This window comes from Capronia epimyces, assembly GCF_000585565.1.
Source record: "Capronia epimyces CBS 606.96 chromosome Unknown aczIQ-supercont1.7, whole genome shotgun sequence".
NCBI lineage: Eukaryota > Fungi > Ascomycota > Eurotiomycetes > Chaetothyriales > Herpotrichiellaceae > Capronia > Capronia epimyces.
The window spans coordinates 1,052,767-1,076,004 of record NW_006912910.1 but is presented as its reverse complement, the minus strand read 5'-3'; the positions used below and the strand labels follow the sequence as shown (position 1 = coordinate 1,076,004).

General features: G+C 52.8%; 10 protein-coding genes across 10 annotated transcripts; 4 read left to right on the top strand and 6 right to left on the bottom strand.

Annotated features, from left to right (window-relative positions):
- Positions 1-211: 211 nt before the first annotated feature.
- A1O3_08186 (uncharacterized protein) lies at positions 212-2,545 on the bottom strand (the record flags this gene model as incomplete). Its single annotated transcript, XM_007738285.1, has 1 exon — positions 212-2,545. One exon carries the CDS (start codon positions 2,543-2,545, stop codon positions 212-214), a length of 2,334 nt encoding a protein of 777 aa, XP_007736475.1.
- A 464-nt stretch (positions 2,546-3,009) lies between these two features.
- A1O3_08185 (uncharacterized protein) lies at positions 3,010-6,717 on the top strand (the record flags this gene model as incomplete). The annotated part of the gene is made up of 2 exons (XM_007738284.1): positions 3,010-3,160; positions 3,215-6,717. The coding sequence occupies 2 exons, from the start codon at positions 3,010-3,012 to the stop codon at positions 6,715-6,717; spliced, it is 3,654 nt and encodes a 1,217-aa protein (XP_007736474.1).
- Positions 6,718-7,885: 1,168 nt separating this feature from the next.
- On the top strand, positions 7,886-9,355 carry A1O3_08184 (uncharacterized protein; the record flags this gene model as incomplete). The annotated part of the gene is made up of 1 exon (XM_007738283.1): positions 7,886-9,355. The coding sequence occupies one exon, from the start codon at positions 7,886-7,888 to the stop codon at positions 9,353-9,355; it is 1,470 nt and encodes a 489-aa protein (XP_007736473.1).
- Positions 9,356-9,928: 573 nt separating this feature from the next.
- A1O3_08183 (lysosomal acid lipase/cholesteryl ester hydrolase) lies at positions 9,929-12,154 on the bottom strand (the record flags this gene model as incomplete). The annotated part of the gene is made up of 3 exons (XM_007738282.1): positions 9,929-11,931; positions 11,981-12,060; positions 12,120-12,154. 3 exons carry the CDS (start codon positions 12,152-12,154, stop codon positions 9,929-9,931), a joined length of 2,118 nt encoding a protein of 705 aa, XP_007736472.1.
- A 748-nt stretch (positions 12,155-12,902) lies between these two features.
- On the bottom strand, positions 12,903-15,002 carry A1O3_08182 (ATP-dependent DNA helicase 2 subunit 1; the record flags this gene model as incomplete). Its single annotated transcript, XM_007738281.1, has 2 exons — positions 12,903-13,390; positions 13,448-15,002. 2 exons carry the CDS (start codon positions 15,000-15,002, stop codon positions 12,903-12,905), a joined length of 2,043 nt encoding a protein of 680 aa, XP_007736471.1.
- A 498-nt stretch (positions 15,003-15,500) lies between these two features.
- Positions 15,501-16,790, top strand: A1O3_08181 (ferrochelatase; the record flags this gene model as incomplete). The annotated part of the gene is made up of 1 exon (XM_007738280.1): positions 15,501-16,790. One exon carries the CDS (start codon positions 15,501-15,503, stop codon positions 16,788-16,790), a length of 1,290 nt encoding a protein of 429 aa, XP_007736470.1.
- Positions 16,791-17,483: 693 nt separating this feature from the next.
- A1O3_08180 (uncharacterized protein) lies at positions 17,484-19,357 on the top strand (the record flags this gene model as incomplete). Its single annotated transcript, XM_007738279.1, has 3 exons — positions 17,484-17,756; positions 17,810-19,229; positions 19,287-19,357. 3 exons carry the CDS (start codon positions 17,484-17,486, stop codon positions 19,355-19,357), a joined length of 1,764 nt encoding a protein of 587 aa, XP_007736469.1.
- Positions 19,358-19,836: 479 nt separating this feature from the next.
- Positions 19,837-20,049, bottom strand: A1O3_08179 (uncharacterized protein; the record flags this gene model as incomplete). The annotated part of the gene is made up of 1 exon (XM_007738278.1): positions 19,837-20,049. One exon carries the CDS (start codon positions 20,047-20,049, stop codon positions 19,837-19,839), a length of 213 nt encoding a protein of 70 aa, XP_007736468.1.
- Positions 20,050-20,111: 62 nt separating this feature from the next.
- On the bottom strand, positions 20,112-20,526 carry A1O3_08178 (uncharacterized protein; the record flags this gene model as incomplete). The annotated part of the gene is made up of 2 exons (XM_007738277.1): positions 20,112-20,330; positions 20,380-20,526. 2 exons carry the CDS (start codon positions 20,524-20,526, stop codon positions 20,112-20,114), a joined length of 366 nt encoding a protein of 121 aa, XP_007736467.1.
- A 1,737-nt stretch (positions 20,527-22,263) lies between these two features.
- Positions 22,264-23,098, bottom strand: A1O3_08177 (uncharacterized protein; the record flags this gene model as incomplete). The annotated part of the gene is made up of 2 exons (XM_007738276.1): positions 22,264-22,902; positions 22,955-23,098. 2 exons carry the CDS (start codon positions 23,096-23,098, stop codon positions 22,264-22,266), a joined length of 783 nt encoding a protein of 260 aa, XP_007736466.1.
- Positions 23,099-23,238: the final 140 nt, after the last annotated feature.

Here is a 23,238-nt window from a genome sequence, read left to right as displayed (position 1 = left end):
CATGTTGTCAGACAGCATCTTTTCTGTCGAGGGGGCATGGATGTTACACAACCGAGATTGTCTGCAAAATACATAATTACCACCTACGTAGCTATGATGCATCCGAGGCAGTAGTGGACAATGTGATCGGCTTGCCGGGTAGTTACCTAGGTAGGTAGGTATATTTCTCTCAGCTATGCTACCAGGTACAATCTCACCGGAGGCATCCCAATTATTCGTCCTCTTCGTCGGTATCCAGGCCAGCATCAATCGTCGGGATCTCAGAATCGTCACTATCATCGCCATCCGGTTCTACAGCTGGTCCTCTCCTTCCAGAGGGACCGGAGACTGGATCTGATGCCGAGATTCCCATCTGCGGTCGGCTGTCAGCACCGGCTAGAGAGCTCGCCGATCTGGTTTCAGGAAGGTTGTCCCTCGCCGCGTCTTCCTTCGACCATTCCTCTCGTATCGATGTCGATGCGTAGGTAAGACCTTGCTCTGGTCGCAGCCGCTTGGCCTCCCTCTCTTCGTTCGTCTCTTGTGGGATGGTAATTTCTGGAAGACTCTCGTCGACGTCGATATATGTGCGTTTCTTGGTAACAATGTCCTGAAGCCCATTTCCGCTCACAATTCCCTCCACAGCCCTACGTGAGCTGCTGTCTTGTTCAGTGAAAGAGTCGCCAACGACTTGGGCCCGCGTATCGTCACTAGGCTGACGATCATCTTCTTCGCTCTCCGGCTCTGGTGAGACTTGGGGGAGTGGAGAATGCGGCGCAGGGGATGGATCCACTTGTACGACAGGCATTCGAGGCCTGAGTAATGCCTCAACCGTGAAATCGTTGGCAGCCGACCTTGCAAGAAATGGCAGCAGACTAGGGCCGTTCGCTTTGCCGCTCTTCGATAGCACTGGGCGCATCACGCTTGCCAGCATGGCTTCTCGATGGCCGAGCAACACGGACAGCCTATCCATCTCTGTCCTTAACTGTCGGGGAGCTGGTGGCCATGATCCGTGTTTGAGGAGTTTGGGCAGCAAGCTCCAAGCACTAGCGTAAACGTCGGGCCTTTCTAAGAAAGGTCGAGCATATCTGGCACTCTTCTCCTGGGTATTGTTCGCAGTGAGGGCAGAGTTCACCTTCAGCGATGCCTCTGTAGCATCATTTGTCTTGGTCCGGACCTCTAGCCCTGGCACGGCCCTCCTCAAATCATAGCAGCATTCTGTGACTAGTGCTGAGAAACCATCTCGGGACAATGCGATATCATTTGGATTCGATGCTTCCAATAAGAAACCGAAGATGTCGTAGACGCCCTGTCGGACTCCTTCCTGGTCGGGTAAGGCTTGGAGCAAAGCTGCAGCTTGACTGGCCATGGTTCGATATATGGACAGTAGGGCCTGCCCATAAGTTGTGCACATGATATGCAGCAGACGCAGACAAGACACATGGAGGAGCGGAAGATTCATTCTGAGTTCTTCCTTCTCCTCCCTACTTGCTTCTTTATGGTATTTCAAGGGCTCAGGGCTTGTCGGGACAGTCACTGCCGCAATCCGTGCGGTGAGGTCAACGATTCTACCCACCGGAACGCCCACAGTCTGAGATTCAGGTGTTGAAAGGAGACTTCCGAGCCAGGCCAGCAATGTTGAAAGTCTCAAGCTCCCCTGATAGATGCCAGTCCATGGCTCCAGCCCAGTTGAATCAGGCCCGACAAGATGTGGTTCGTGGGAGAAATCTTGTTTACCAATCGATTGTTGGCGAGCAGGATCGTTTGATTCATATTCTTCGAGCACAGCTCTGAACAGTTGGTCCACAGTTTCATGCGCGGCACTGATGATTTTGAGGACAATCTGAGACCATTCCTGAGAAAAGGTATTCTTTGAAGCGCATGACAATAGCAGGCATAGGAGCTTGATTGCCAATTCTCTGGACGAAGTAGATGACTCCTCGCTCCCCAGCAGGCCATGACAGATCGCCTTGATGCGCGCAAGCTCTGGACGGAAAACTGTTGCGTGTTGAGGCAATAGCTGGGCCCAGCATCTCAGTACAGTGTCCAGTAAAGGGCTTGGGACTCGGGTAGACCGCTCGCCACCTTGGGTCTCGACGGGCTTGATTAGGACAAGGCAGGTTTTGATGAAGTGCGGGAGCAGCGGAGTTGTAACCTCCCGCAACAGATGAGGGTGGTTCTGTGTGAGGACGAAGATGCGGGTAGTGGTAATCAAATAGAGCTTCTTGAGTTCGGTGGCATCGGGTTTATTCAAACAACCAAGCAGACCTCTGGCCCAGCCCTCAGAAGCCGAGACTGCGTTGGAACCGCCATGCTCGACGACCGCCTTGATAAGGACTGCAGCAGCCAGTCGCCCAGATGCAGATCTGTCTTGGAGCAGAGAACCAATCCGTGTCTTCAGCTTGTGGGTGGTGACAGACGAGCTGCTACCCTTGAGGCCGGAGAATTGCGATTCGAGTGAACAGTTGGCCAGCTGATTGGCGAGAAAGCCGCAGATTCGAGGCAGATCTTCGACTGGCGTCACGCTGAGGCGATTGGTGATGGCTCGTAGAGAGCTGTCAGCCTGCATCGCGAAGAAGAATAAGACTATAAGACGGTGCTGTCAACTCATACATCCAACAACTGTATTGTCGTCGAGGAATTTTTTGGGGAGCCATCAGGTTGGCCTGCCGAGGTTTTTCCGACGAGCGCAGTCTGAACTCAAAAATCAGCAGCTGTCTGACAGGGCGGATGGGAGACATGGCACGGTCAAATGTCTCAGTGACTTCTGTCAGACAACTGTCACCTTTCCAACCCCGAAGTCGCAACAACCCGTTGAGTACGACACCCGCCGGCTTTCAGATAAACGGGGATTGAACTCATGCCAACGGATGCGCGTCCATGGAGCTGCAACCATGCATTCCAAATCCGAATGACTTGACGCTTCCAATTTCAACTTGAACAGCTGACTGCTGACTGTATGGAAAGAGGCCCATACAACGGCCACAATGACCGTGCTCCCTGTACTTCGTTGCCTGGATCTTGACATTCTGCATGCTCTTGGCTAATCAAGGGCAGGTACATCATGACAAGGACAAGGCCCAGCGGTACATTGGCCTCCTTGATACAGCGCGCGTGGCGGGGAACTGGCAAGACCTTCCAGAACTCATCAGAAAAATCCGGAAACATGCTCCGGATCGGAAATGTATGGCTCCCACGCTGGACCCTGGATCCTGTTCGATGTTGACATTGGTTACAGGCTTAGTTGAGGTCGCGAGTTTTGAGCTCGAAATCGCCAACTATGCGAGTCGAAGACCTGGCACCGCAAACCGTAGTTCGACTCTGCCAGACTCCCGAGTCTCTGCTCTCGAAACACAACTACGCGCGAATGGGCAGTCGTTTGAAGAGGTTGTGCAGGGCCATACGTCCCTGCTATGGGCTCGTTGGCTTGGCCTATTACAAACAGACAAGTCGATCCTTCCGCCCGACCTCAATCCTTCTCGAACCGCTGCCGATGCCACTTCTATATGGACCAAGATCTGTGTGGTCAAAAGCGTATACATGGGGGGAATGCTGCTGGGTCAGGCCGGCGACGAAAAGAATGGAGGAGATTTACATAGCACACTTCTTCCATGGCTGGACTCAAATCGAAGCCTGATCATCTCAACCCCTCAACTGCTGTACTGGGCTCAGCAGCTCCTTGCTCGTGTCGCACTTGGCTTCCATCAACCTCACGAATCCGGTGCTCCCACAGCTAGTTCTGATGAGTCTTTGCCATTCCGCCTCCAGGCATATCGTCATTGGGCAGTGTTGGCCGTCAGAAATCAAGACATCTCGCCCTCGACATACGGTAACGGGCCTGGTCATCTGTCGAAACTTGCGGTTTGGCGTTCTTACTATCGGTTTTTGTCAGCTATCCTGCAGCAGGGCCCAAAGAGTCTCCAAGTAGCCTCCATCACTCGTCCGGACCTGGCAACAGAATTGCGTCGAGCGGAGACGACTTGCGAGAATGAGCTATTACGACATACCCAGTTCCCAAGAGCCCACGAGTCCAACACTGTCATCGAAGAGTGGGTGGAAGAGGCAATACACAACTGGCACGTTCTTTGCGGGCCAGATTGGTCAGATTCAGATCTAGGAGAGGGCGGCCGCAACTCGGTTGGGCGAAACGTGCTTGACATGCTATATCGGGCTGCGACAAAGACTTTCCACTCCACACTTATCCTAAGGCGACTGTTTCAAGTACACAAAGCCCTGGCGGATTTTGACCTCGCTTATAAGGCTTTGGATACATACATCGAGCTGATGGATCGGGCACGTGCTCGAGAGGCCAAATCTGAAGGGCCGAGTAGTGACAGAGACAGCCATGAGGTTTTCTTGAGAACAATTGCAGAGGGAATTGAGGGTCTTTGTGCATTCGGACGGCGACCCGAAGCTGAGAAGGCATATGAATTGTGTTTAAAGCTCGAAGATCTTATGGCAGAACTTGGATCTGCATCGTCCGATCTCATCCCGAATGGTTCGGAAGCGCCAAATGGAGCTTTGCAGACCAACGGCTCCGGACCACATCCTCTATCCGGTGCTTTGATAGAGTTGACCTACCGGGCCATTGGCATTGCGAAGTCCCAGTGGGCTCGATGGACTCCGTTCAGCGAACATAGGTCAGCTCTGCAATCGGAGGCTCTCCAATGTCTTCACAAGGCTGTGGCGCAGACACTCCCCCCCCATCAGCAATTAGAATCACTCTACGCACTTAGCCGGTTGCTCGCAGAGACGCGTGACATTGACCGAGCAATTGCAGTGGTGAAAAAAGTCCTGACATCCGAGTTGGCCGAAGACACAGCGGCTCACTCCTTTCGAATACCACGGCAGCTATTGCCTTTCTGGCACCTGTTAGCCCTTCTGCTCACATCGCGGCAGGACTTTGAGAATGCGAGCCAGAGCTGTGTTGCTGCACTGGCTCAATTTTCGCCGGCCGATGTCATGTTTGGCACTCTAGCTAGCGGAGGAGAAAAAACGTCAATCGCAGGGCAGAAGCCAGGACTAGTGGACGACATGGAATGCGAGGAACTTCAAAGGATTCTTGAGATTCGAATCACGGAACTTGCTCTGACTGAACTGATTGAAGGGCCGGACAGTGCCGTCAACCGTAGCAATGAGTTGCTGGCATTGTATTCTCGGCTCTTCGGCCGGTTTGGGGGCCTTGCTGGGACGGAGGAGACATCAAGGACAAGGAACGTGGAGCCCCCCAAGAGTTCCGCCGGTACGGTGAAGAGCGTTCGAGGCAGTCTTTTCTCTCGGCGAAGGATAGGACGTGAAATTGAGAAAGGGCCTAAAGCGAAGGAAGCACCATCGGTCGTGGAAGAGAAGACGCGGCCCAATTCTCTGCCGTCGCACGCACCGGCCATTCAAGTTACGAATGAGGACGAGAAACGATTACCGCACAAGCACAAGATCTTTCCTCTATCTCACGAGCATGAGCATGAGCATTCCAGAGAGGAGAAACCTAGGCGGCGCCTGTCCCGCTCGCGGAGTCGAGGCAGGAAAGACACCAGTCACCGGGACAGCACCAGACAATCCTTCGAAGCGAGCCGTGAGACGACATCGAACTCTCGTCCCGGGGGGGAAACGGCTCAAGTCCTACCCGAAGTGCAATCTCTCTCCTCACAGAACGTGCCGGTTGTGCCAGTGTCGGCGAACCATGACTATAGCCAAGAAGCCAAACAGCCGTTGAAGGAGATTCATCACAACCTTGCATCTCATAATGAGCTGCCCCGACCGGCTCGCCATGAAAGTCAGCCGCCACAGCAGGATGTACGACTACCCCTGGCAGGGTCGCACACGACTCAGACGGATGCGGTAGCGCGGTTCCCGGCAGCCACGTCGCAAAGATTTGCGCTTACGGTGCTTGTGAAGATTTGGTTAATTATCGCCACATTATACCGACGGGCCAGCATCTTTGACGACTCACGAGAAGCATGCGACGAGGCAGCGAAAATTGCGATGAAGATCGAGGGCATGGTTGCCAGTGTGGAGAGTTCAGCACGAGCGTTCGGTGACGCTGGATGGGGCGGCAACGGCAAAAGCTCTGATGAGATCTGGGCTGACGTGTACTACGAACGAGCCGAGTTGTCGATGGCCATTGCACGGGCGAGAGAGGAGAAAGAGGGCCAGGGGTACAGCGAGGCAGTTCGAGAGGCGGCAGATCAGTACGAACAGTGTCTGATGTACCTTGCCGACCACGCTGGGGGTATCGTGGGGTTGAGTAATGTGCTTCTGGACTACTACGAGCGCAAAGTGGAGTTGGCGACAAGGATAGACGGCGGAAAAGGCCAGGTGGACGAAGGGCTGGAAGAGAGATCGCGGCGACACAAGCGAGAGTTGAGCCGGAATTCTGAGGGGCCCGCGGTCAATGGCATGACTGATGCAGATGGACCGCCCGGCCCAGCCACCGGCCCGACAGCGGCACCGGGATCAGCAGCGACCCATTCAGGCGGGACGAAAGATGACGAACTCAAAAAGACGCCGGACAACCTCAACCGGCTTGCGGCGCGAGATCGCGCATATGGACTGTTGTCGGCGTTGACGAAACAAGGGTCTGGCTGGGACAACTCAGAGGCATGGTTCGCCCTGGCGCGAGCACATGAACTGGGGGGAGAGATCGACCGGGCGAAAGAGATCCTGTGGTGGTGTGTCGAGTTGGAAGATACGCGGCCGATACGACATTGGACGAATGTGGGATGCAGCGGATATGTGCTATAGCCGGTGCGCCAGGCCGGAGGAGACAACTGGGACACCTCAGAGGGCTGGCTGTATCACGTATCAAGAAGGGTGGTGGTGGATGGTGAATGGTGCAGCATGGAGATGACGAGGCCTCCCAGATGCGGTGGTTCATCTCAGATGCCTCATTATGCGCATCCAGCGTCTGTTGTGTCCGTGTACGGAGCGCAGGGTTGTGTGAGATTTCCCCTACCCGGGCAGTGTCACTGTTACAAGATAGTTTCAGGTCCCGTCTGAGGAGGCCTCAGCCAGGACTGACAGGCTGGTTAATAGAAGAATAGCATCTTCGGCGGGCTCAGGCTTACATATGTGCTGCTGCTGCGTAATGAGGCTCAGGCTGTTGTCCCCAAATTTAGCTCTTGGCCTCGTGTGTCGCCTCGTCTCAGACCCCTGGCCGCGTCAGCCTGTAATTATATACTCCGTACAGCGTATCCGTACAGTTGTTCACGGACATAGTGGCGACTCCTCCGTATAGGAATCCGTACTAGGAAGACACCGTTGGCCGGGGTACGGCACCGTACCAGACAGTCCGCGTCATCGCCGAGCAGACGACCTTGCGCCAAGTGCAGTGCAGGCCTAGCTCCGCCTAGCTCTCGCCTGGAATCCTGCCCTGCAAGATCGGTCTAGGTAAGATCTGGCAGCCGGCAGTGTATTATTGTGTACGGTGTACTCCGTATTGTCCAATCGTGTCGCCTGCTGGTGGCGGCTGGTGGCGGCTGCAGCGCTGCGCCCACACCTTCCTCCTCCACTGCCACGGCATCATCGTCTAGATGACGCTGATCTGCCTGCAGGTGCTGGCGGTGCTTGTCCTCCGTGACGACGTCGACTTACTCTGTGCTCCTCTCCTAGAGTACGAGTACCGGTACGTACTATAGAACAATAGCAACAATAAGTTTTTCTTGTCCTGTCTTGTCTCTACTTCTCTTCGTCCTCTGTTTTCTGTTGCTTCCTTTCGCTACCTGAACTATCATTACTTTCATTTTCGTTCGCCGCCCATTGCTGCACCACCGCACTTCACCCTTCATGTCCCCGGTACGGCTTATTTGACACCCGTTTCCTTGATTGCGATTAGAAGAGAAGGCGAAGCAGGAGTGAAGTCAAGGGATTTTTTCTTAAAGCAACATCTGCCCACAGTCCTTTCAGCTCCAGCATGAGATCCTCTATTGCTGCTGTCGTTGCCCTCGCCGCATTCACCACTCCTCTAATATCCGCCATCCGTCTGGCTCCTCGCTCCGCAGCCCCAAGTGTCCTCAGCCTGCCCATCGAAAGGAGAGCCCCCAAAGACATCCTCGCGCACGACCGGTCCCGCCTGAGAAAAAGAGCAGGCACCGTCGAGCAGACGTTAGACAACGAACAGAGTTTGTATTATGCGAATGTCACTCTCGGCACGCCTCAGCAATCTATTCAGTTACACATCGACACAGGCAGTTCGGATTTGTGGGTGAACACGGCCAATTCCTCCTTCTGTTCCTCCCGCTCTGGTCCTTGCGAAGGCGGCACCTACGACCCCACCGCTTCCTCCACCTACAAGCTGATCAACGAAGACTTCAACATTTCATATGTCGACGATTCAGGCGCCTCCGGAGACTATGTCGCCGACACCCTCCACTTTGGCGGGGTGGCCTTGACTGACTTCCAATTTGGCATCGGCGAGGTCTCCAGCTCCCAAGAGGGCGTCCTGGGCATTGGCTATGTCTCCAACGAGGTCCAAGTCAATCGTGCAGGTCTTGATTCCTACCCCAACCTGCCCGAAGCCCTGGTCAATGCCGGCAAGATCGCCTCCAATGCCTACAGTCTGTGGCTAAATGATTTGGACGCCTCGACGGGTCAGATTCTCTTCGGCGGTGTCAACACAGCCAAGTACGAAGGGGACCTAGCCACCGTACCCATCATTCAGAGCTACGGCGGCTATTATGAGCTCCTAGTCGCTTTGACAGGCGTGTCCATTGCTGGCACCAACCTGTCATCGTCCAGCGCCCTGCCAGCAGCCGTCCTTCTCGACTCTGGCGCCACACTCACCTACCTCCCCGACGACATCGCCGAAGAGATATACAACCAAGTCTCAGCGGTCTATTCGTCCAGCGTCGCCGCCGCTTACGCCGACTGCAGTTTGGCCTCGTCCAATGCCACCCTTGACTTTACTTTCTCGGGCCAAACCATCAAGGTCCCCTACGACGAGTTGTTTCTCGACGCCGGCACCAATTCGAACGGGCAACCTTTGACCTTCCAGAACGGCGCCGAAGCCTGTCTCTTCGGCATCGCCCCCGCCCAAGGATCGACGCCTGTTCTGGGTGACACGTTCTTGCGTTCCGCGTATGTCGTCTACGATCTGGCCAACAACGAAATCTCTTTGGCCCAAACAGTCTTCAACTCGACTACCGACGATATCCAAGAAATCTCAAAGGGATCGGACTCTGTTCCCAATGCCACCCCGGTTGCGAATCCCGTTACAAACGTTGCAGCCGGCACTGGTGGCGCACGCCTCGGCGGTGCCACAGCCACCGTTACAGGGTTTGCCAACTCTGCGGGCAATTCGGCACCATGGGGCAAGGGCACCGCCCACGGCGCAGCGCTAGGAACCGTCCTTGCTGCTCTTGCTGGGGTCGCTGCGGTGCTGTAGGCATACGTTGGTTAGACTGACCTGGACTTGTACATACGAGTACATACCCCATCGGCAAAAGAAATTTGCGGCCTGGAAACACACGGATGAACAGAACCGGCCGGACGAGGGATAGAAATAACGAATCATGACATTATTGCAAGGGCAGCATTGGATCGGTGTTTTCCTGTTGTTCAAGCGTTGACTTGGACTTGGGGTGTTGATCACATGCTTTGCATGGCGTGGACTGGCGTGGAATATACGGAGCCGCATTTTGGGAGGTTCCATCTGGAACCGAGCTGTTTAGGCCTTCTAGCAGAAGCTGGGCCAAGACACCATCAGTATCAAAGTGCTGGGCATGCTTGAACAGGCGAACAGCAAACGGTCATAGGCACAAAACCCTCGAATGCCACGGTCGTCGCCTCGCTCTTGAGAGCACTGGACAGACATGTAGCTCCTGCAATGTAAATAAACCAGGACTCGAAACCAATATGTCGTTTTCATTTCTCTAGCGTGTCTGCGATTCCACTTTATATGTTTATACCATCGCTTTCGGACTTTTCCCATTCATCGAGAAGTCATTGGGGACCTCAATTAACTCGTCGCCGCCCCTACAATCGGTTTGGAGCTCCCCACCCGAATGCCCTTGGACGTGAATGTGTGTTGCCGGATCGGATTGGCATTGGGGCTCGGATGGGGAGTGGCATCAGGACTTGACCGGCCCGATCCTGAACCGGACACCGACCCCGAATCTCGACGGTCTTCGCTTTCGTCGTCTGTGTACTGCGCCCGCGCTCTATCTCTATTGCGGTAATGCGGCGGGGACTGGAGATGCGGCGCAAGCTCTCGGCCCGTTGCTTCTGATGATCCTCCACCTCCCTCGCCTCGGCGAGCTGACGGTGAGGGTGGAGACTCCACCGGTGACGGATTGCTCTTCGACATTGTGTCGCTTGAGCGTGCATCGAAGAGTTCCTGGTCTAGCTTTTCCTCCCCCTGTTTCCGGGACCTTGCAGTCACCGCATCCAGCACCGACTCATGCGCTCCTCGGGGAGCTTTTGGAGCTTTTGGAAGCTTGTAGTACTGTTCGACCAAGGTCATGAACGTTGTTGGAGATGACGCTGATCTGGGCCGGCTGTCATGTTCATCTCGATATTGTCTCTCGCGCAGTCGCTGGGCGAATGACTTGGCCTTGGGTGTGTGCGGCGTGTCATTTGCGCCGTCATAATCCGAATAGCCGGCCTCTTCCACTTCGGGCCATGTCGAGTTGAAGGTGCTCTCATTTTTCTGCTTTCTGTGCAAATGTGCAGTATCGGCGATGGAAAGAGCGAGATTTCTGGAGGTGCCATTCGAAGTGTGGCCTAGCGCGTAATCACGCAACGCATTCAAGACGTGTGGGAAAACATGAGTATGGACATCTTTTCCCCACAAGAGATCCAGGTGTTCGTAATGTGGTACCTCCGTCGCAATAGTGTGCCGTGGTAGTTCTCTCAGCATGATTCTGATATCTACCAATGAATCACTCCCACCATACACCAAAACAATTGGGGTTCTGATGTTGCGCGTGGGGAACTTGGCCACTTTGTAGTACCGGTTGCGGGCTCCTATACTGAGCTTGCTCGAAGAATCGTCATCGTACATTTGAAACGACCTGTTGCGAATGATCTGGAACCAGTGTACCACTGACTTCGTGCTGGTGAAGCTATAGAGATGAGGGTAGGCGGCGAGCTTCTGTTGCAGCGAGATGTTCCGCCCATACCACGCGAAGAGGAATGAAAGCGACATATCGATCAACCGGACAAAGATGGGTGGGTACAGGATAGACTGCCACATGGTGGCTGAAGACAAGATGGATTTCCGACCGAACGCCAGGAACAGGACATCAGGACTCGTCTTGATCAAGGCATCAACAATGCCATTGCTCAGACCGGCAGGCGACATTGCGGGAGCTAACGCCACAAAGACGTTCACTTTGTCGTTCAGGCCTGGATGGATTGAGAGAGTTGCAAAGGCTTGTGCAGTGCCCTGGCTGAATCCGATGTAAGACAGCGAGGTTTGAGATGTCGTGCTAAGAACATAATCAATGGTATTAGGAATATCATGGAAGGCGAACTCATCCATGGAGAAATTCCAGAAGTCAGGAGATGTCGGTGAGGCCTTTGTCGATTTCTTGCTGTATTTGTTGCCTCGATTGTTGCCCAGCCAGACATCATAGCCTTGACTTGCTAGGGTGAAGGGGAGACATCGTTCTTCTTCCGTCAGACACACCCAGACCTCGCTGTTCATGAGAAGGCCATGGTGCAGGTATACCACTGGCTTCTTTATAGAATCAGGTCCAGCGTTGACCCGCACCCCGGTCTCTTCTTCTCCCTTCCGGAACGGCAACCTGTGTACACCGAGCAGGTATCCATCTCCGGTTTGCACGACATGTTCTTCGGCATAGTATCCAAACAAGGCGCAGAGCTCGGTGAAGTCGGAACAGGTGGCGATAGAACTGTAGATGGACTTTTGTTCCGACCTGGCTTGTCTCGACTTTGGAGACGACAGACGGTTGAATAGATTCTTGGAGGTGTTGTAGCAGAAGCGAATGACGGGTTGTGCTGCGACGCTTGTGAGACGGAGGAATGAGATGGGCCCGAACATACTCACGAAGTCCGAGGGTGATGCAGCGCACCAGGACCTCCAAAGCGACGAGGATGAGAGATCCAAACAGAGCCAGGTACTCTCGCCTACAACGTCAAGAGTTAGTACAGGGCAACCATACATTAGAATACGAGAGGGTGCCCACCAAAAGAGCCTGCCAATAAAGGGGACCCTGGCCATGATGGCCAAAGGAGATGCCAGGAGATGAGGAAGGAGGAACGTTGACGGCAGATGGGTAAGGTCAAGCTAGCTGGACATCGGAAGCCATTGTCGGATAGAATATGGAAGTCCAATGGACAGGGGCAGAACAGTTCCAGGCTGGTTCGAAGTAGGTGGGCGGCACAGGAGAGCACATGCTTGAATCGAGCAACGATTAAGTGTTGGGCGACGAAGGACGAATGTGAATGCACCGCAGGGCTCAAGTTAACGTCATGAACTGCTAGCAGCCTAATAGCATTCTCCCAGGAGGATTAGAGCCACTAGCGCCATAATTCTGGCTTGGACCGGAAACTACTCCGAGGACACTTTCACGTGACTGCATTTTGCCAACCACCACGCATAATTATTTTCTTCCTCGTTTTTGTTTCCCTCCTTTCTCTCTTTTCTTCATGAACAACGCAAAAACACAACCTTCCTGCAAAAGCGTTCCTACGAGGTAGCTTTACAGTGCCCATGATGTACGGAAATCGTCTATTGGAATGGAGATCAACAACAATGGCCGATCTTGGGTGCAGTGCTAGTCACCTTCTTGGGCATGACTAGGATTGCAATGATTGACCACACATCCTCACGATACAAGTGAGATGCCTCTTTTCCATTCTACTCGTAGTCTAAGATTCATACTGTTGTATCTTAGAAATACAAATACATTCTCCCAGGGGGTTATGGGTATCACTACCGTCTGGCTACCTACCTACTTATGCAGCTGCTACTTGCTCTCAAGCCACTCTTCAATCCGGTCAACAATGTCTGCTTTCTTGCCCGCTGTCGAGATCTTCTTCGATGCACAAAAGGTCTTCAACTGCGCAACATTCAATTGCCCGATCCGGCCCTGCTGCCACAGCTCTCGGATCTTTTCCTCGCTGGTCGGATCGCCCACCTCTGATTTGACCTTTTTGGTGCCGGCACTCGAAGTAGCTGCAGGGTCATTTGTAGCGCGCTTTGAGCCCGTGCGGACCGCATCAGGATTCTCGGCTTGGTACTGCTTGTACGCGTCCTCCAATCTTCTTCCCCACTCTATGGTCTCATGCCCAACCCTCTTGTCAATTTGTCTGTACTTCGGGACCGTCTTGTCGTCTGGCTTTTCGGGGATATCTTCATCGAGGGCTAAGGCTTGGAGAATACGATAGTGCCATTGCAGGCTAGGATTAGGATACTTTGACGGGTCATAGATGCCCTTCGGTAGATTCAGCTGCTCTGATTCGCTCTCATCAGCTGCTGTCAAAATCCCAAGGTGTTTGATGGCAGACTTACGGATGATAGGCCTCATAGCATCGACAAGGTCGTCTGGCGGGCGTAAAGGGTGCTGATGTGTTGTAGGTGGGTTCTGCCTGATATCATCTGCGAATGGCAGAGGGATCAAGTGCAATCCTTGAGGAGCGCCAGTGGCAGACACGCCGGCCACATTTGCCTTGTCGTCGGTCGCTTCGGCGGGAAGAGTAGGGATCATGGCAGCCATGACAGGGGTGGCGTTTCGTCTCGGGACAAACCATGTGAGGGCGAACAGCTTGTCTTTCACGAGCTTGTGGTGCAACGCGCCATACACACGCGTACTACCAACATAATCTTCTTCAGATGGATAGATGAAAGTCGAGTTCTTGATATTCGCCCAGAGCGGCAATCTCGACATGGGCTTAAAACCGATGGTTCTGATTATTGGATCCCCGAAATTGCGAAGTTGTTTGACTTCTTCGTCGGAAAAGGTGATTTGCTGTCCCCCGAATGTGTAGGCCTTGCGAATCTCGGTCTTTTGAACAGGTTTGGAATTTTCGAACGCGACTTGCTCAGTGTATCCAGTCACAATCTGAGGCCGTTCTCCACCCAGATAGATATAACAGCTACGGGCGGGCTTTTGGTGCTTGTACAGCAGATAGCCTTTGACGGAAATTCGAAACCCCGGAGCCAGCTCGAGGGGCACCGAAGAGAACAGGGCCCGTTTGGGTGTGACCTTGGATGCTATATTGGACAGCAGCGACTGCAGCAGAGAAATGCCGTCGTTGGAGCCGGTCACGAGTTTTGAACCAGTGCCATCAACCATGGAAGCTGGATTATATGCAATAGCCTCTGGGTCGGAAGGTGATGACTTGTAGATGATGTCGTCGAAAAATAGCGACGTGTCAAAGGGGTATTCTGGCGTCGAGATGGGGAATAATTCGATGGTGACACCCAAGTCGTACAGATCCTTGGCTCTCACAGTTGCCTGCGAGCGAGAGCCCTTGTTAGAAGAGGCTGGGTCGTCGTTATCTGTGACGATGAAGAGCCGCCTTGAGGTGAAGTTGGCCGCCTTGTGCTGGAAGATCTGATTGGCGCAGAACAGAACATTGTGCATCAGTACCGGTTCTCTCGATGGCTTGAAAATGTCGGCAGATTCTGGGGAGTCGGCCTCTGTCAGCTCCTTCAGCGCTTTCACGTCTTCGGCTTCCGGGACATCCAGGTCTATGAGTAGATAGCAGTGTGGAAAAGACCAGCCACCCCGGGAGTTCTCGTCTTCGTCGTAAAACTTGGAAGCCTCCGTGCCATAGAGCAGAACCCCCATTTTATCTCGAGGTGTCGAAATGATGCGTTGCTGCATCAGATGATACGCACATTTCAGAGCAGCCAGGAGGGGAGAGCTCCGGTCGCCCTTCTTCGAAGAAGACACCGGCGGCACTTTCAACATTGATTCGTTCACTTCGATGGCGAAGAGCACGGCGTCTTTGACCGTCTTATAGCCGCTCTCGTCGACTTCCTCGTCCTCGTCTTCATTGTCGCCGGTTTGCACATCTTCAGTCGGGCCTCCCTTCGATCTGAAAGTCAGATCAGGAGCCATGCTGTCTACGCGCCGAAAGCGGATGGGGTGTTTGGTGATTTGTCTGTCATTCGACACTGGAGCACCATCAAACAGTCAAAGAATGACCTCCCGCGGTGACGCAACTCAGTCAATGGCGGAAAGGCAGCAGAGTCGCGTCCAGGCCGCAGGAGAACACGAAGTCACGTGGTGGACCAAAGTGCGAAATATAAAGAATATGAGTGGCCAGTATCCGTAGTTACTCCGTGCGCCGTATGTGACAGCTACTACTATGGAGTACGGAGTATGGATACTTGGTCGTCCTTTGCCTCCAAGACCACACCACACCGTCATCGTCATCGTTTACTCTTTTGTCGGCCAGATATCTTACATTACAGCAGCAAGAAAGTCAACCCAGGTGGAGATATAATCGGTCCATCATCATCTTTCTTTCCCAGTATCCTACCAGCAATCGCACCCTCGCCCAACCCCCGGTCAATGGCTCGGTAGACAGAAGTAATGCGCACCCTCCCTCCCACAATGTCGATGCGTACTTCGGCAGCCTACCTCACTCGCCACCTACCACTTCGCTCTACACTCCGACCAGTACCCAGTTTGCTGGGTCCCCATGGCCTCCAAAGGTCTTCCATGGCCACTGTCGCCCCTCCGGTGACGCAAAATTCGGTTGACAAGAAGGGCCCGACTGCGATCGTGTTCCTGAACATGGGCGGCCCATCCTCAACAGCAGAAGTAGGAGATTTTCTCAGCAGGTTATTTGCGGATGGTGACTTGATTCCGTTGGGACGACTACAATCATATCTTGGGCCGTTGATCTCACGCAGAAGAACACCTAAGATACAACAACAATACGCAGAAATAGGCGGTGGCTCTCCAATCCGGAAATGGTCAGAGTATCAATGTACCGAAACGTGCAAGATCCTGGACAAAATTTCACCAGAGACCGCACCTCACCGACCCTATGTCGCCTTCCGCTACGCGGATCCCTTGACCGAGCAGATGTACGAACAGCTTCTGAAGGATGGGTTTGGCGGTGGTAACGGCGGTCGGGCCGTGGCATTTACGCAATACCCCCAATACAGCTGCTCTACAACAGGAAGTTCGCTGAACGAACTGTGGAAGTGGCGAAACCGGCTTGAGAACAAAAGAGTCCCGGGAGAGAGTTCCCCAAACGGTGCCATCACCTGGAGTGTAATTGACCGATGGCCAACGCATCCTGGACTGATCGAAGCCTTCGCAAGGAATATTGAGGACAAGCTTGCGGAATATCCCGAAGAGCGCAAGAAAGACGTGGTGCTTTTGTTTTCAGCACACAGCCTTCCGATGAGTGTAGTCAACCGCGGCGACCCATACCCTGCCGAAGTCGCCGCAACGGTGTATGCTGTCATGCAAAGGCTCAAGTTTTCCAACCCATATCGACTGTGTTGGCAGTCCCAAGTGGGACCTTCTGCGTGGCTTGGTGCTCAAACAAGTGACACCGTCAGATCCTATGTTGAACGTGGCCAGACAGATCTAATCCTGGTACCGATTGCCTTCACAAGCGACCATATCGAGACTCTCTACGAATTAGACAAGGAGGTGATGCATGAGGATGCGAAAGGCCATCCAGGCGTGAAGCGCGCGGAAAGCCTCAACGGGAATGAGACTTTCATCCAAGCTTTGGCAGATATCGCCCATGCCCATCTTCAGAGTGGTCAAAGCTGCTCTCCGCAGATGGGGTTGCGATGTCAAGGCTGTAAGAGCGAGAGATGCCTGGAGCAGAAGAAGTTCTTTGCCGGAGAACAGGCCCAGATTCTTCCAACTGTACGATAAAAAGGAGGCGAGACAAAATCGTTTGTATTAGTCAAGAAAATAATGATTCCTCGCTCTTACTGCGTGCTATAATTTGCCGTTCGCGCGATACTGCAGTGGTAATTCTCAAGTGCAAGAGGAGTTGTGTTGATCTCCTCGTACACATACCCCCTTCTCAACGGTGGCATTGTAGATCGGTGCAAACAAGGGTTAGTGATGCTGCTACAGGTATCAAGCGACAGGCATGGCGTATGACCGTCATGGATTGCACCACGTCCTACATCTGAGACGCGAGTTTGAATCCAATAACAGGGGGGCTCCGGGGTCTTCCCGACCCTGAAGTCGACATGCAATAGGACGAACGCTCGCCTACGATCCCCCTTCTTCCGGTAAGTTGCAGCGTACGGAGCAGACAATAATAATGTTTACGGAGCACGGAGTACACCACGCACCCAACGTAGATTACGTCAAGACCAACTATCGATCCATCAGATCTACATACATTCATTGATAACACCGAGTAGCAGCTATCGCCTGAGAGTTGGGGGTCTTCTCTCATCCTTTCACTACAGCTGGGAGTCTATCCTCGTCCATTGACTCTAATTCACTGAGCAGATGCGATAGCACGATCTCTCCTCCCAGTCCAGTCCATCCGTCCCCGGCTTCCAAGGCCAATCCGCCCTCCGACCCTGATCCCCCTCTGCGAGCGAGACGATGGATCCTGAAGAGGTCTTTGCAGAGGAAGCGCAAGAGGAGGCGCTGCTGTCGGAGACGACACCTCATACCCCAGACCTCGAGACACATTTGCACGTCGGGAAGGGCGATAAGCAGTCGGAGGATGAGAACAGCCCCTTGATAACTTCGCGTCGTCGACGGACGCACCAGGTGCCATACACCAGGGCTAGGTCGAGTTATGAAAGAGCCATTAGCGAGCCCTGGAACGGTGCTCATGGATCAACAGGCCAAGCTTGGTACAAGAAGCCTTCGGTATGCTTGTCACTGCCTCCTCGCATACTGGACGGTCGCGCTCATGGTCTTAGATTTTATGGCTGCTGCCTGCCTTCTTCCCATACTGCATCGCTTTTGGAGGTATCATTGTTCCGAAAACATATCTGATCCTCGACCTCATTTGTCAGGGATATCTATCGGATCGAGCTGCACAGGACCCCAACTTCAAGTTCCTTCCCGTGCTTCTAGGGGCGGAGAACCCGCAGTGTAGAGATCCTCATGTACAGTCGCTCGTGGCCAAGTTCAACTTATACTACAGCCTCCTGTCAGGCGTTTTTTCTGCTCTCACAGTACCTCACCTCGGGGCTCTCTCTGACCGCGTTGGACGGAAGAAGGTCATTGTGGGCGCATCCGTGGGCGCCGTTGTCGCCGAGATCATCACAATCATCGTCGGCACATATCCCCACCAAGTATCTGTTTATTGGATATTGCTTGGGGCTCTCTTGGATGGCCTTTGCGGCTCTTTCACATCAGCCATGGCGTTGGCGTTTGCTTATGCCTCTGACTGCTCGACTCCGGAGCGACGGAATGTCGCTTTTGGCTATTTCCACGGCACACTTTTCACCGGCATCGCTCTTGGCCCAATTCTGGCGGGATGGCTGATCAATCTCACCGGCACCGTCCTCACGGTCTTTTATGTGGCACTGGCATGCCACTTATTTTTCATTCTCTTCGTTTCGTTCGTCGTCCCAGAGTCTTTATCGAAGGAGCGACAGCTTCTAGCCAGAGAGAAACGCCGCACTGCAAGACTTCAGTCACCACACAAAGATTGGCTTGCTAGGCTGATAAACTACAACCTCTTCGAGCCACTTTGGGTACTCCGACCTACGGGCGAGGGCTCTAGCTCCCAGCTGCGGAGGAATCTGTTCGTTCTTGCTGCCATCGACACCATGATGTTCGGCGTGGCTATGGGTACCATGCAGATCATTATCATCTATGCTGAGTATCGCTTTGGCTGGACCGCGGTGGATTCAAGCGTGTTCCTTTCCGCCGTCAACGTCTGTCGAGTATTGGGTTTGATTGTTATACTACCCCTTCTCACACGAATCTTTCGTGGGCCGGCCCGGGAAAACTCAGCCGGCCATAAGGGCTCGGACATGCTTGATGTCAATATCATACGCGGCGCGGTCGTGTTTGAGCTTGTTGGATATATCGGATTCGCGCTCACTCCATCTGGCGCGATCATGGTCATCTCGGGTATGGTGGCGGCGCTCGGTGGAATTGGTTCACCCACCCTACAGTCATCCCTTACAAAACACGTTCCAGCGGATCTCACCGGACAGGTTCTTGGGGCATCAGGTCTTCTGCATGCCCTAGCGCGTGTCGTGGCTCCCACAGTCTTCAACCTCATCTACAGCCAAACCGTGGGGGTGTATGCAGGTATTGTCTTTGTTTGCTTGGCCTCGATCTTTGTCATTGTCTTCATCTTCAGCTGGTTCTTGAGACCCAATGGTACGTGCTTCAGCCATCGATGCCAACTGTCCCCGCATGGCTCCTAACCTTCTCTAGTCTACCTGACCGAGCGCTCCAGTGTTGATCACGGAGAAGAAGATGGCGCAGACATTGCCGAATCTTCTTGACTGTTTGATTTTATGTATCTACGGCGGCGTGGTGTGGCTCAGGATGTAATCCACACGATATAGCGTTGCGAGTCATGTACATTCGGCTATTATTTTGCACTACTTGCAGCATTTAGAAGCATGTTGACATATAGAATACGAATACCTCTTCATGATGGCTACTCCTCAAGAGCAACCAACCGAGACTCATGTCAGATCCCAATACCCAATGCTAACTAAATGAAAAGGACAGATCTGCACCCTCTTTCTCACCTTGACTTCCCAAAGTGGCCGTGATGTTGAGGACCAGTCACCCTCGGTTAGCCGATTGAACTCCAATCATGCAGGTACGTCCATTCTCCAAAACGCTCCTCTCACCGGGATCGAGTATTTCAGTCAAGCTCTCACACACACTGTTCAACCTTGGCTTCTTTCTTGCTCATACAACTTGACCTGCCAGTGGCAAACCGAGCCAACTCCTCCACCACCTCTCTGGCTTCTTACTGCGCTGAACCACATCTGTGAACCCCCTTGACCGCTTCCCGTTGTTGTGTCGTCAAGACGAGTGGTTTGGAGTCCGCCAGGATCTCTAGCAATCTCTCTGCATCGTGGACGTCTCTGTCTTTCTGCCAGCTTGTCCGATTGAGTCCACAGCTGAAGATCTTGAAGACCAACAGGTCTGTAGGAGAAATGTACGGGATTTCTCTCACCATGCTGATTGGTGTTGCCGCATCCGGTATGTAAGAGAACATGAAAGAAGTTAGTCATTCGTACACTATAACGGGACATTTGCACTGACCTGCCACTCCAGTATGAAATCCATCTGAATGGCATTCTTCGGATACGGCGGATCTTTATCGTCAGGAGTTTGAGTCGCTGGTGCCAGAGGCCAATTAGGATCGTAGACGAATTGACCTGGCCACTGCCGAAATGCCCTCTCCGCGGCGGCGTGAAGTCTTTCCTTTGCGTTACATCCGGTGATGAAGTCAATATCCTGCTTTTGTGTCAGTCTGTTTGATTCCAGCCGCGCATATCAGACATACATGGCTTCGACGGTAACACTTGGTGTGTTTCATGACAGCCATGCCCCCAACTACGGCTATTTTTGCATTTGAGAATTCAGGGATTTGTTGAAGATGGTGGATGGCATCTTGAGCTGCCCACTCCAGCTTTGCTAAAACTTGAACCATCTTGGAGAGGTGTGATGATGAGTGTCTTATGGAACAAAATGTTGAAAGATTGTACAGAATGCGAACTGTGGGACAGAATATCCTTACATATTCTTATAGCTTGACTGCATTGCCTCCAGCTCTTGGAATCAAACAAACCACAGTCCTGGTTCAAAGAGGTGTTTGGCCTGGGCAATCTACCACTGGTCGTTCTTTGTTTCGGTCGGCAGCGAAATCGTGACCACATCACAAAACAAAGTCAGACGCGAAGGACCAAGAGAAAACAACCGACGGAGAAACCCTGGCGGCAGCACTGATCATCTCTTTTGTCATATCTCCGGATCAATCTCTCTACAAGTCCTGAAGGCAATCGGCCACGGTTGAGAGGCAGTGGTAGATCATGTCTGGCCTATACTTGGAGGCTCCAGCTGCACCCGAGCTCTTGCAGTCACTTTCCATCTATCGGCTTTACCGTTGCCAGGAGACATCAGACATGTCTGAGATCCCGGTACACCAAAGTCCTCTTTGGCAACAATACATTGCCCTACTTTTGGCGCGTGCTTCGCCCTCCTTGGGAATTCATGCCACTGCGAAACAATTGGTATGATATCCAGGCCAAATGAAGCCAAATCAACCATGGCATGCAGACAACGATCGGGAAAGCGAAAAAACCGGAGATCTCATCATCCTTTATTGGGTGTCTCATGATAGCGACGCTTGCGCTACCAGACGGAGCTTCACTCTCTCCAAATCATCGGCTGAGCTGTAAATTGACAAATTCATTTTGACAGGATATAGGATTGAAATGTGGGAGAGCACCAGCAAACATGCTCCATGGACTAGGGTGCCCTACGGTCATGTCAAGCTGAATCGATTTCGCATTTAGGACGCTCTTGGAAATTGGTCATCTTTCCACCTCAGAGTGTATGCATGGCTGAGAGACTTTTAAGGCCCAAGCGCGAATGGTTCCAAGCCTCTTCTAGATTGAATCAAATGACGGCACCCTCCCTGGACGGATCAAGTGTTGATGTTGCCAGATTTGGACGCGTGTATTTCAACCGAGCCTGCTGCCGAGACTGGGGATCCAGGGCCCCTGTAATTGAACCAGAAAAGGTTGTCGTGGTTTGAAAGACCGAATCTGTGTAATCAATAGGGTTCCACAGAGTGGCAGGAGACAGGTAAAGTCGTACACGTGAAAGTCGTCACTCGGCTGGCATCTAGGCTCTATCTTTTGTTCAGTGAGTGGTGGGAAGGTGGAGGTGGCTACCTTGTGAGTAAGAAAACCAGATGAGCAGGTGTCAAATCAGCTCGATCGGAGTGAAGACTAATAGTTCGTCAGTTGGTAGAACCGCGGGGTTTGAAAAGATGCGGTTCAACTGGCCATCTTCACCGTGCTATGGAGGTTCAAGGTTGAAATGTTCCATGTTGTCTATCAAAGGGGTATAGGGAGAGCCCCGACTATACAGGCGTGCCTACACCAGCCTTCTGCTTAAAGGGCAAGGCTGGGAATGCCCAAGTTAGTGCCTAGGTTTGACAATGGAACCATTCTACCCACCGAAAAGAAGAAAGGGGGCATCTACCAGATTTACGGCCTCCACTTCAAGTCTCACAGTGAACGACATCGCATCCATAGGGCTTGTTTAAGTCCTGTACCTCTTTATCTTAGTTGCATGTCTTCTCTAATCAATCTAACTAACTAATTTCGAGAGGTTACAACCACCGTACGATACCGTCCGCCGTCTCTGGCCCCGTCCGCATTCACACAAGAGGCGGTTTCAACTCGTTCTGGGACTTCAGAATGTCCTCAAGTTTTTTGAACATGGCCAACTTCGATATGCATTTACCATCGGCGTTGATGTCCTCGGCCGGGGTAAGGCCAGTGGAGTTTAGCCAGCGCATTAGAGGTCGAAACTCCGGCTTAAGATCCTTCTGACTGTCCAGGATGTCTGACCTATCCACGTATTCTGCCATATACCCATACAGAATATCCCAGGCATAGTCGACTTCTTCATCACGGAAGGATAGTTTGATGACAGCCTCTGTACCATACGCCGGGGTAGGTATGCGGACAGGGTGCAGGTCAGGCGCAAATCCGGTCATTCTCCCGACCCCTTGTTTTGTATGAGGGAGTAGAGGGTCTGAGGCAAACATCAATTCTCCGTTGGATCGGTCTACCTCGAAACTCGACAAGTTCCAAAGCGTTTCCGACTTTTTGAAAAGAGAAATGACTTCGAAGTCGTCTCTGTGTAGGTGCGCCGGTGGAACCGGCCAATATTTCCGTGAGGTTTTATCACAGAGTCTGCAGTCGGCAAACTGGCTACATTCGGGAAATCCGGCTTCGCGAAGAGCTTCATAGGCGGTAGATATCTTGTCGTCGGGCACAATGAAGTCGGCTGACTAGAGTATAATTAGACCATCATACACAGCTGAGCAGTTTCGATAGACATACCCAGTAAACAGTAGGAACTCCGTAGAGCGTCAGCAAATACTCGCTCCACAATATACTGGGGACACCAGCTTCGTCGAGAGTCTGTGATATCCCTGCAAAGAGCTCGTCACACAATCCTTCGCCTTTGAACTTGTAGCCAGGCATTTTGAGGGAGGATTTTAGACAGTGTTTGTAGATGGGATTCAGGTCGAGGCTTGGGTGGCTCGCACCTCGACATAGTATATATACCTCTCCCTCTCTCTCTCTCTCTCTCTCTCTCTCTCTCTCTCTCTCTCTCTCTCTCT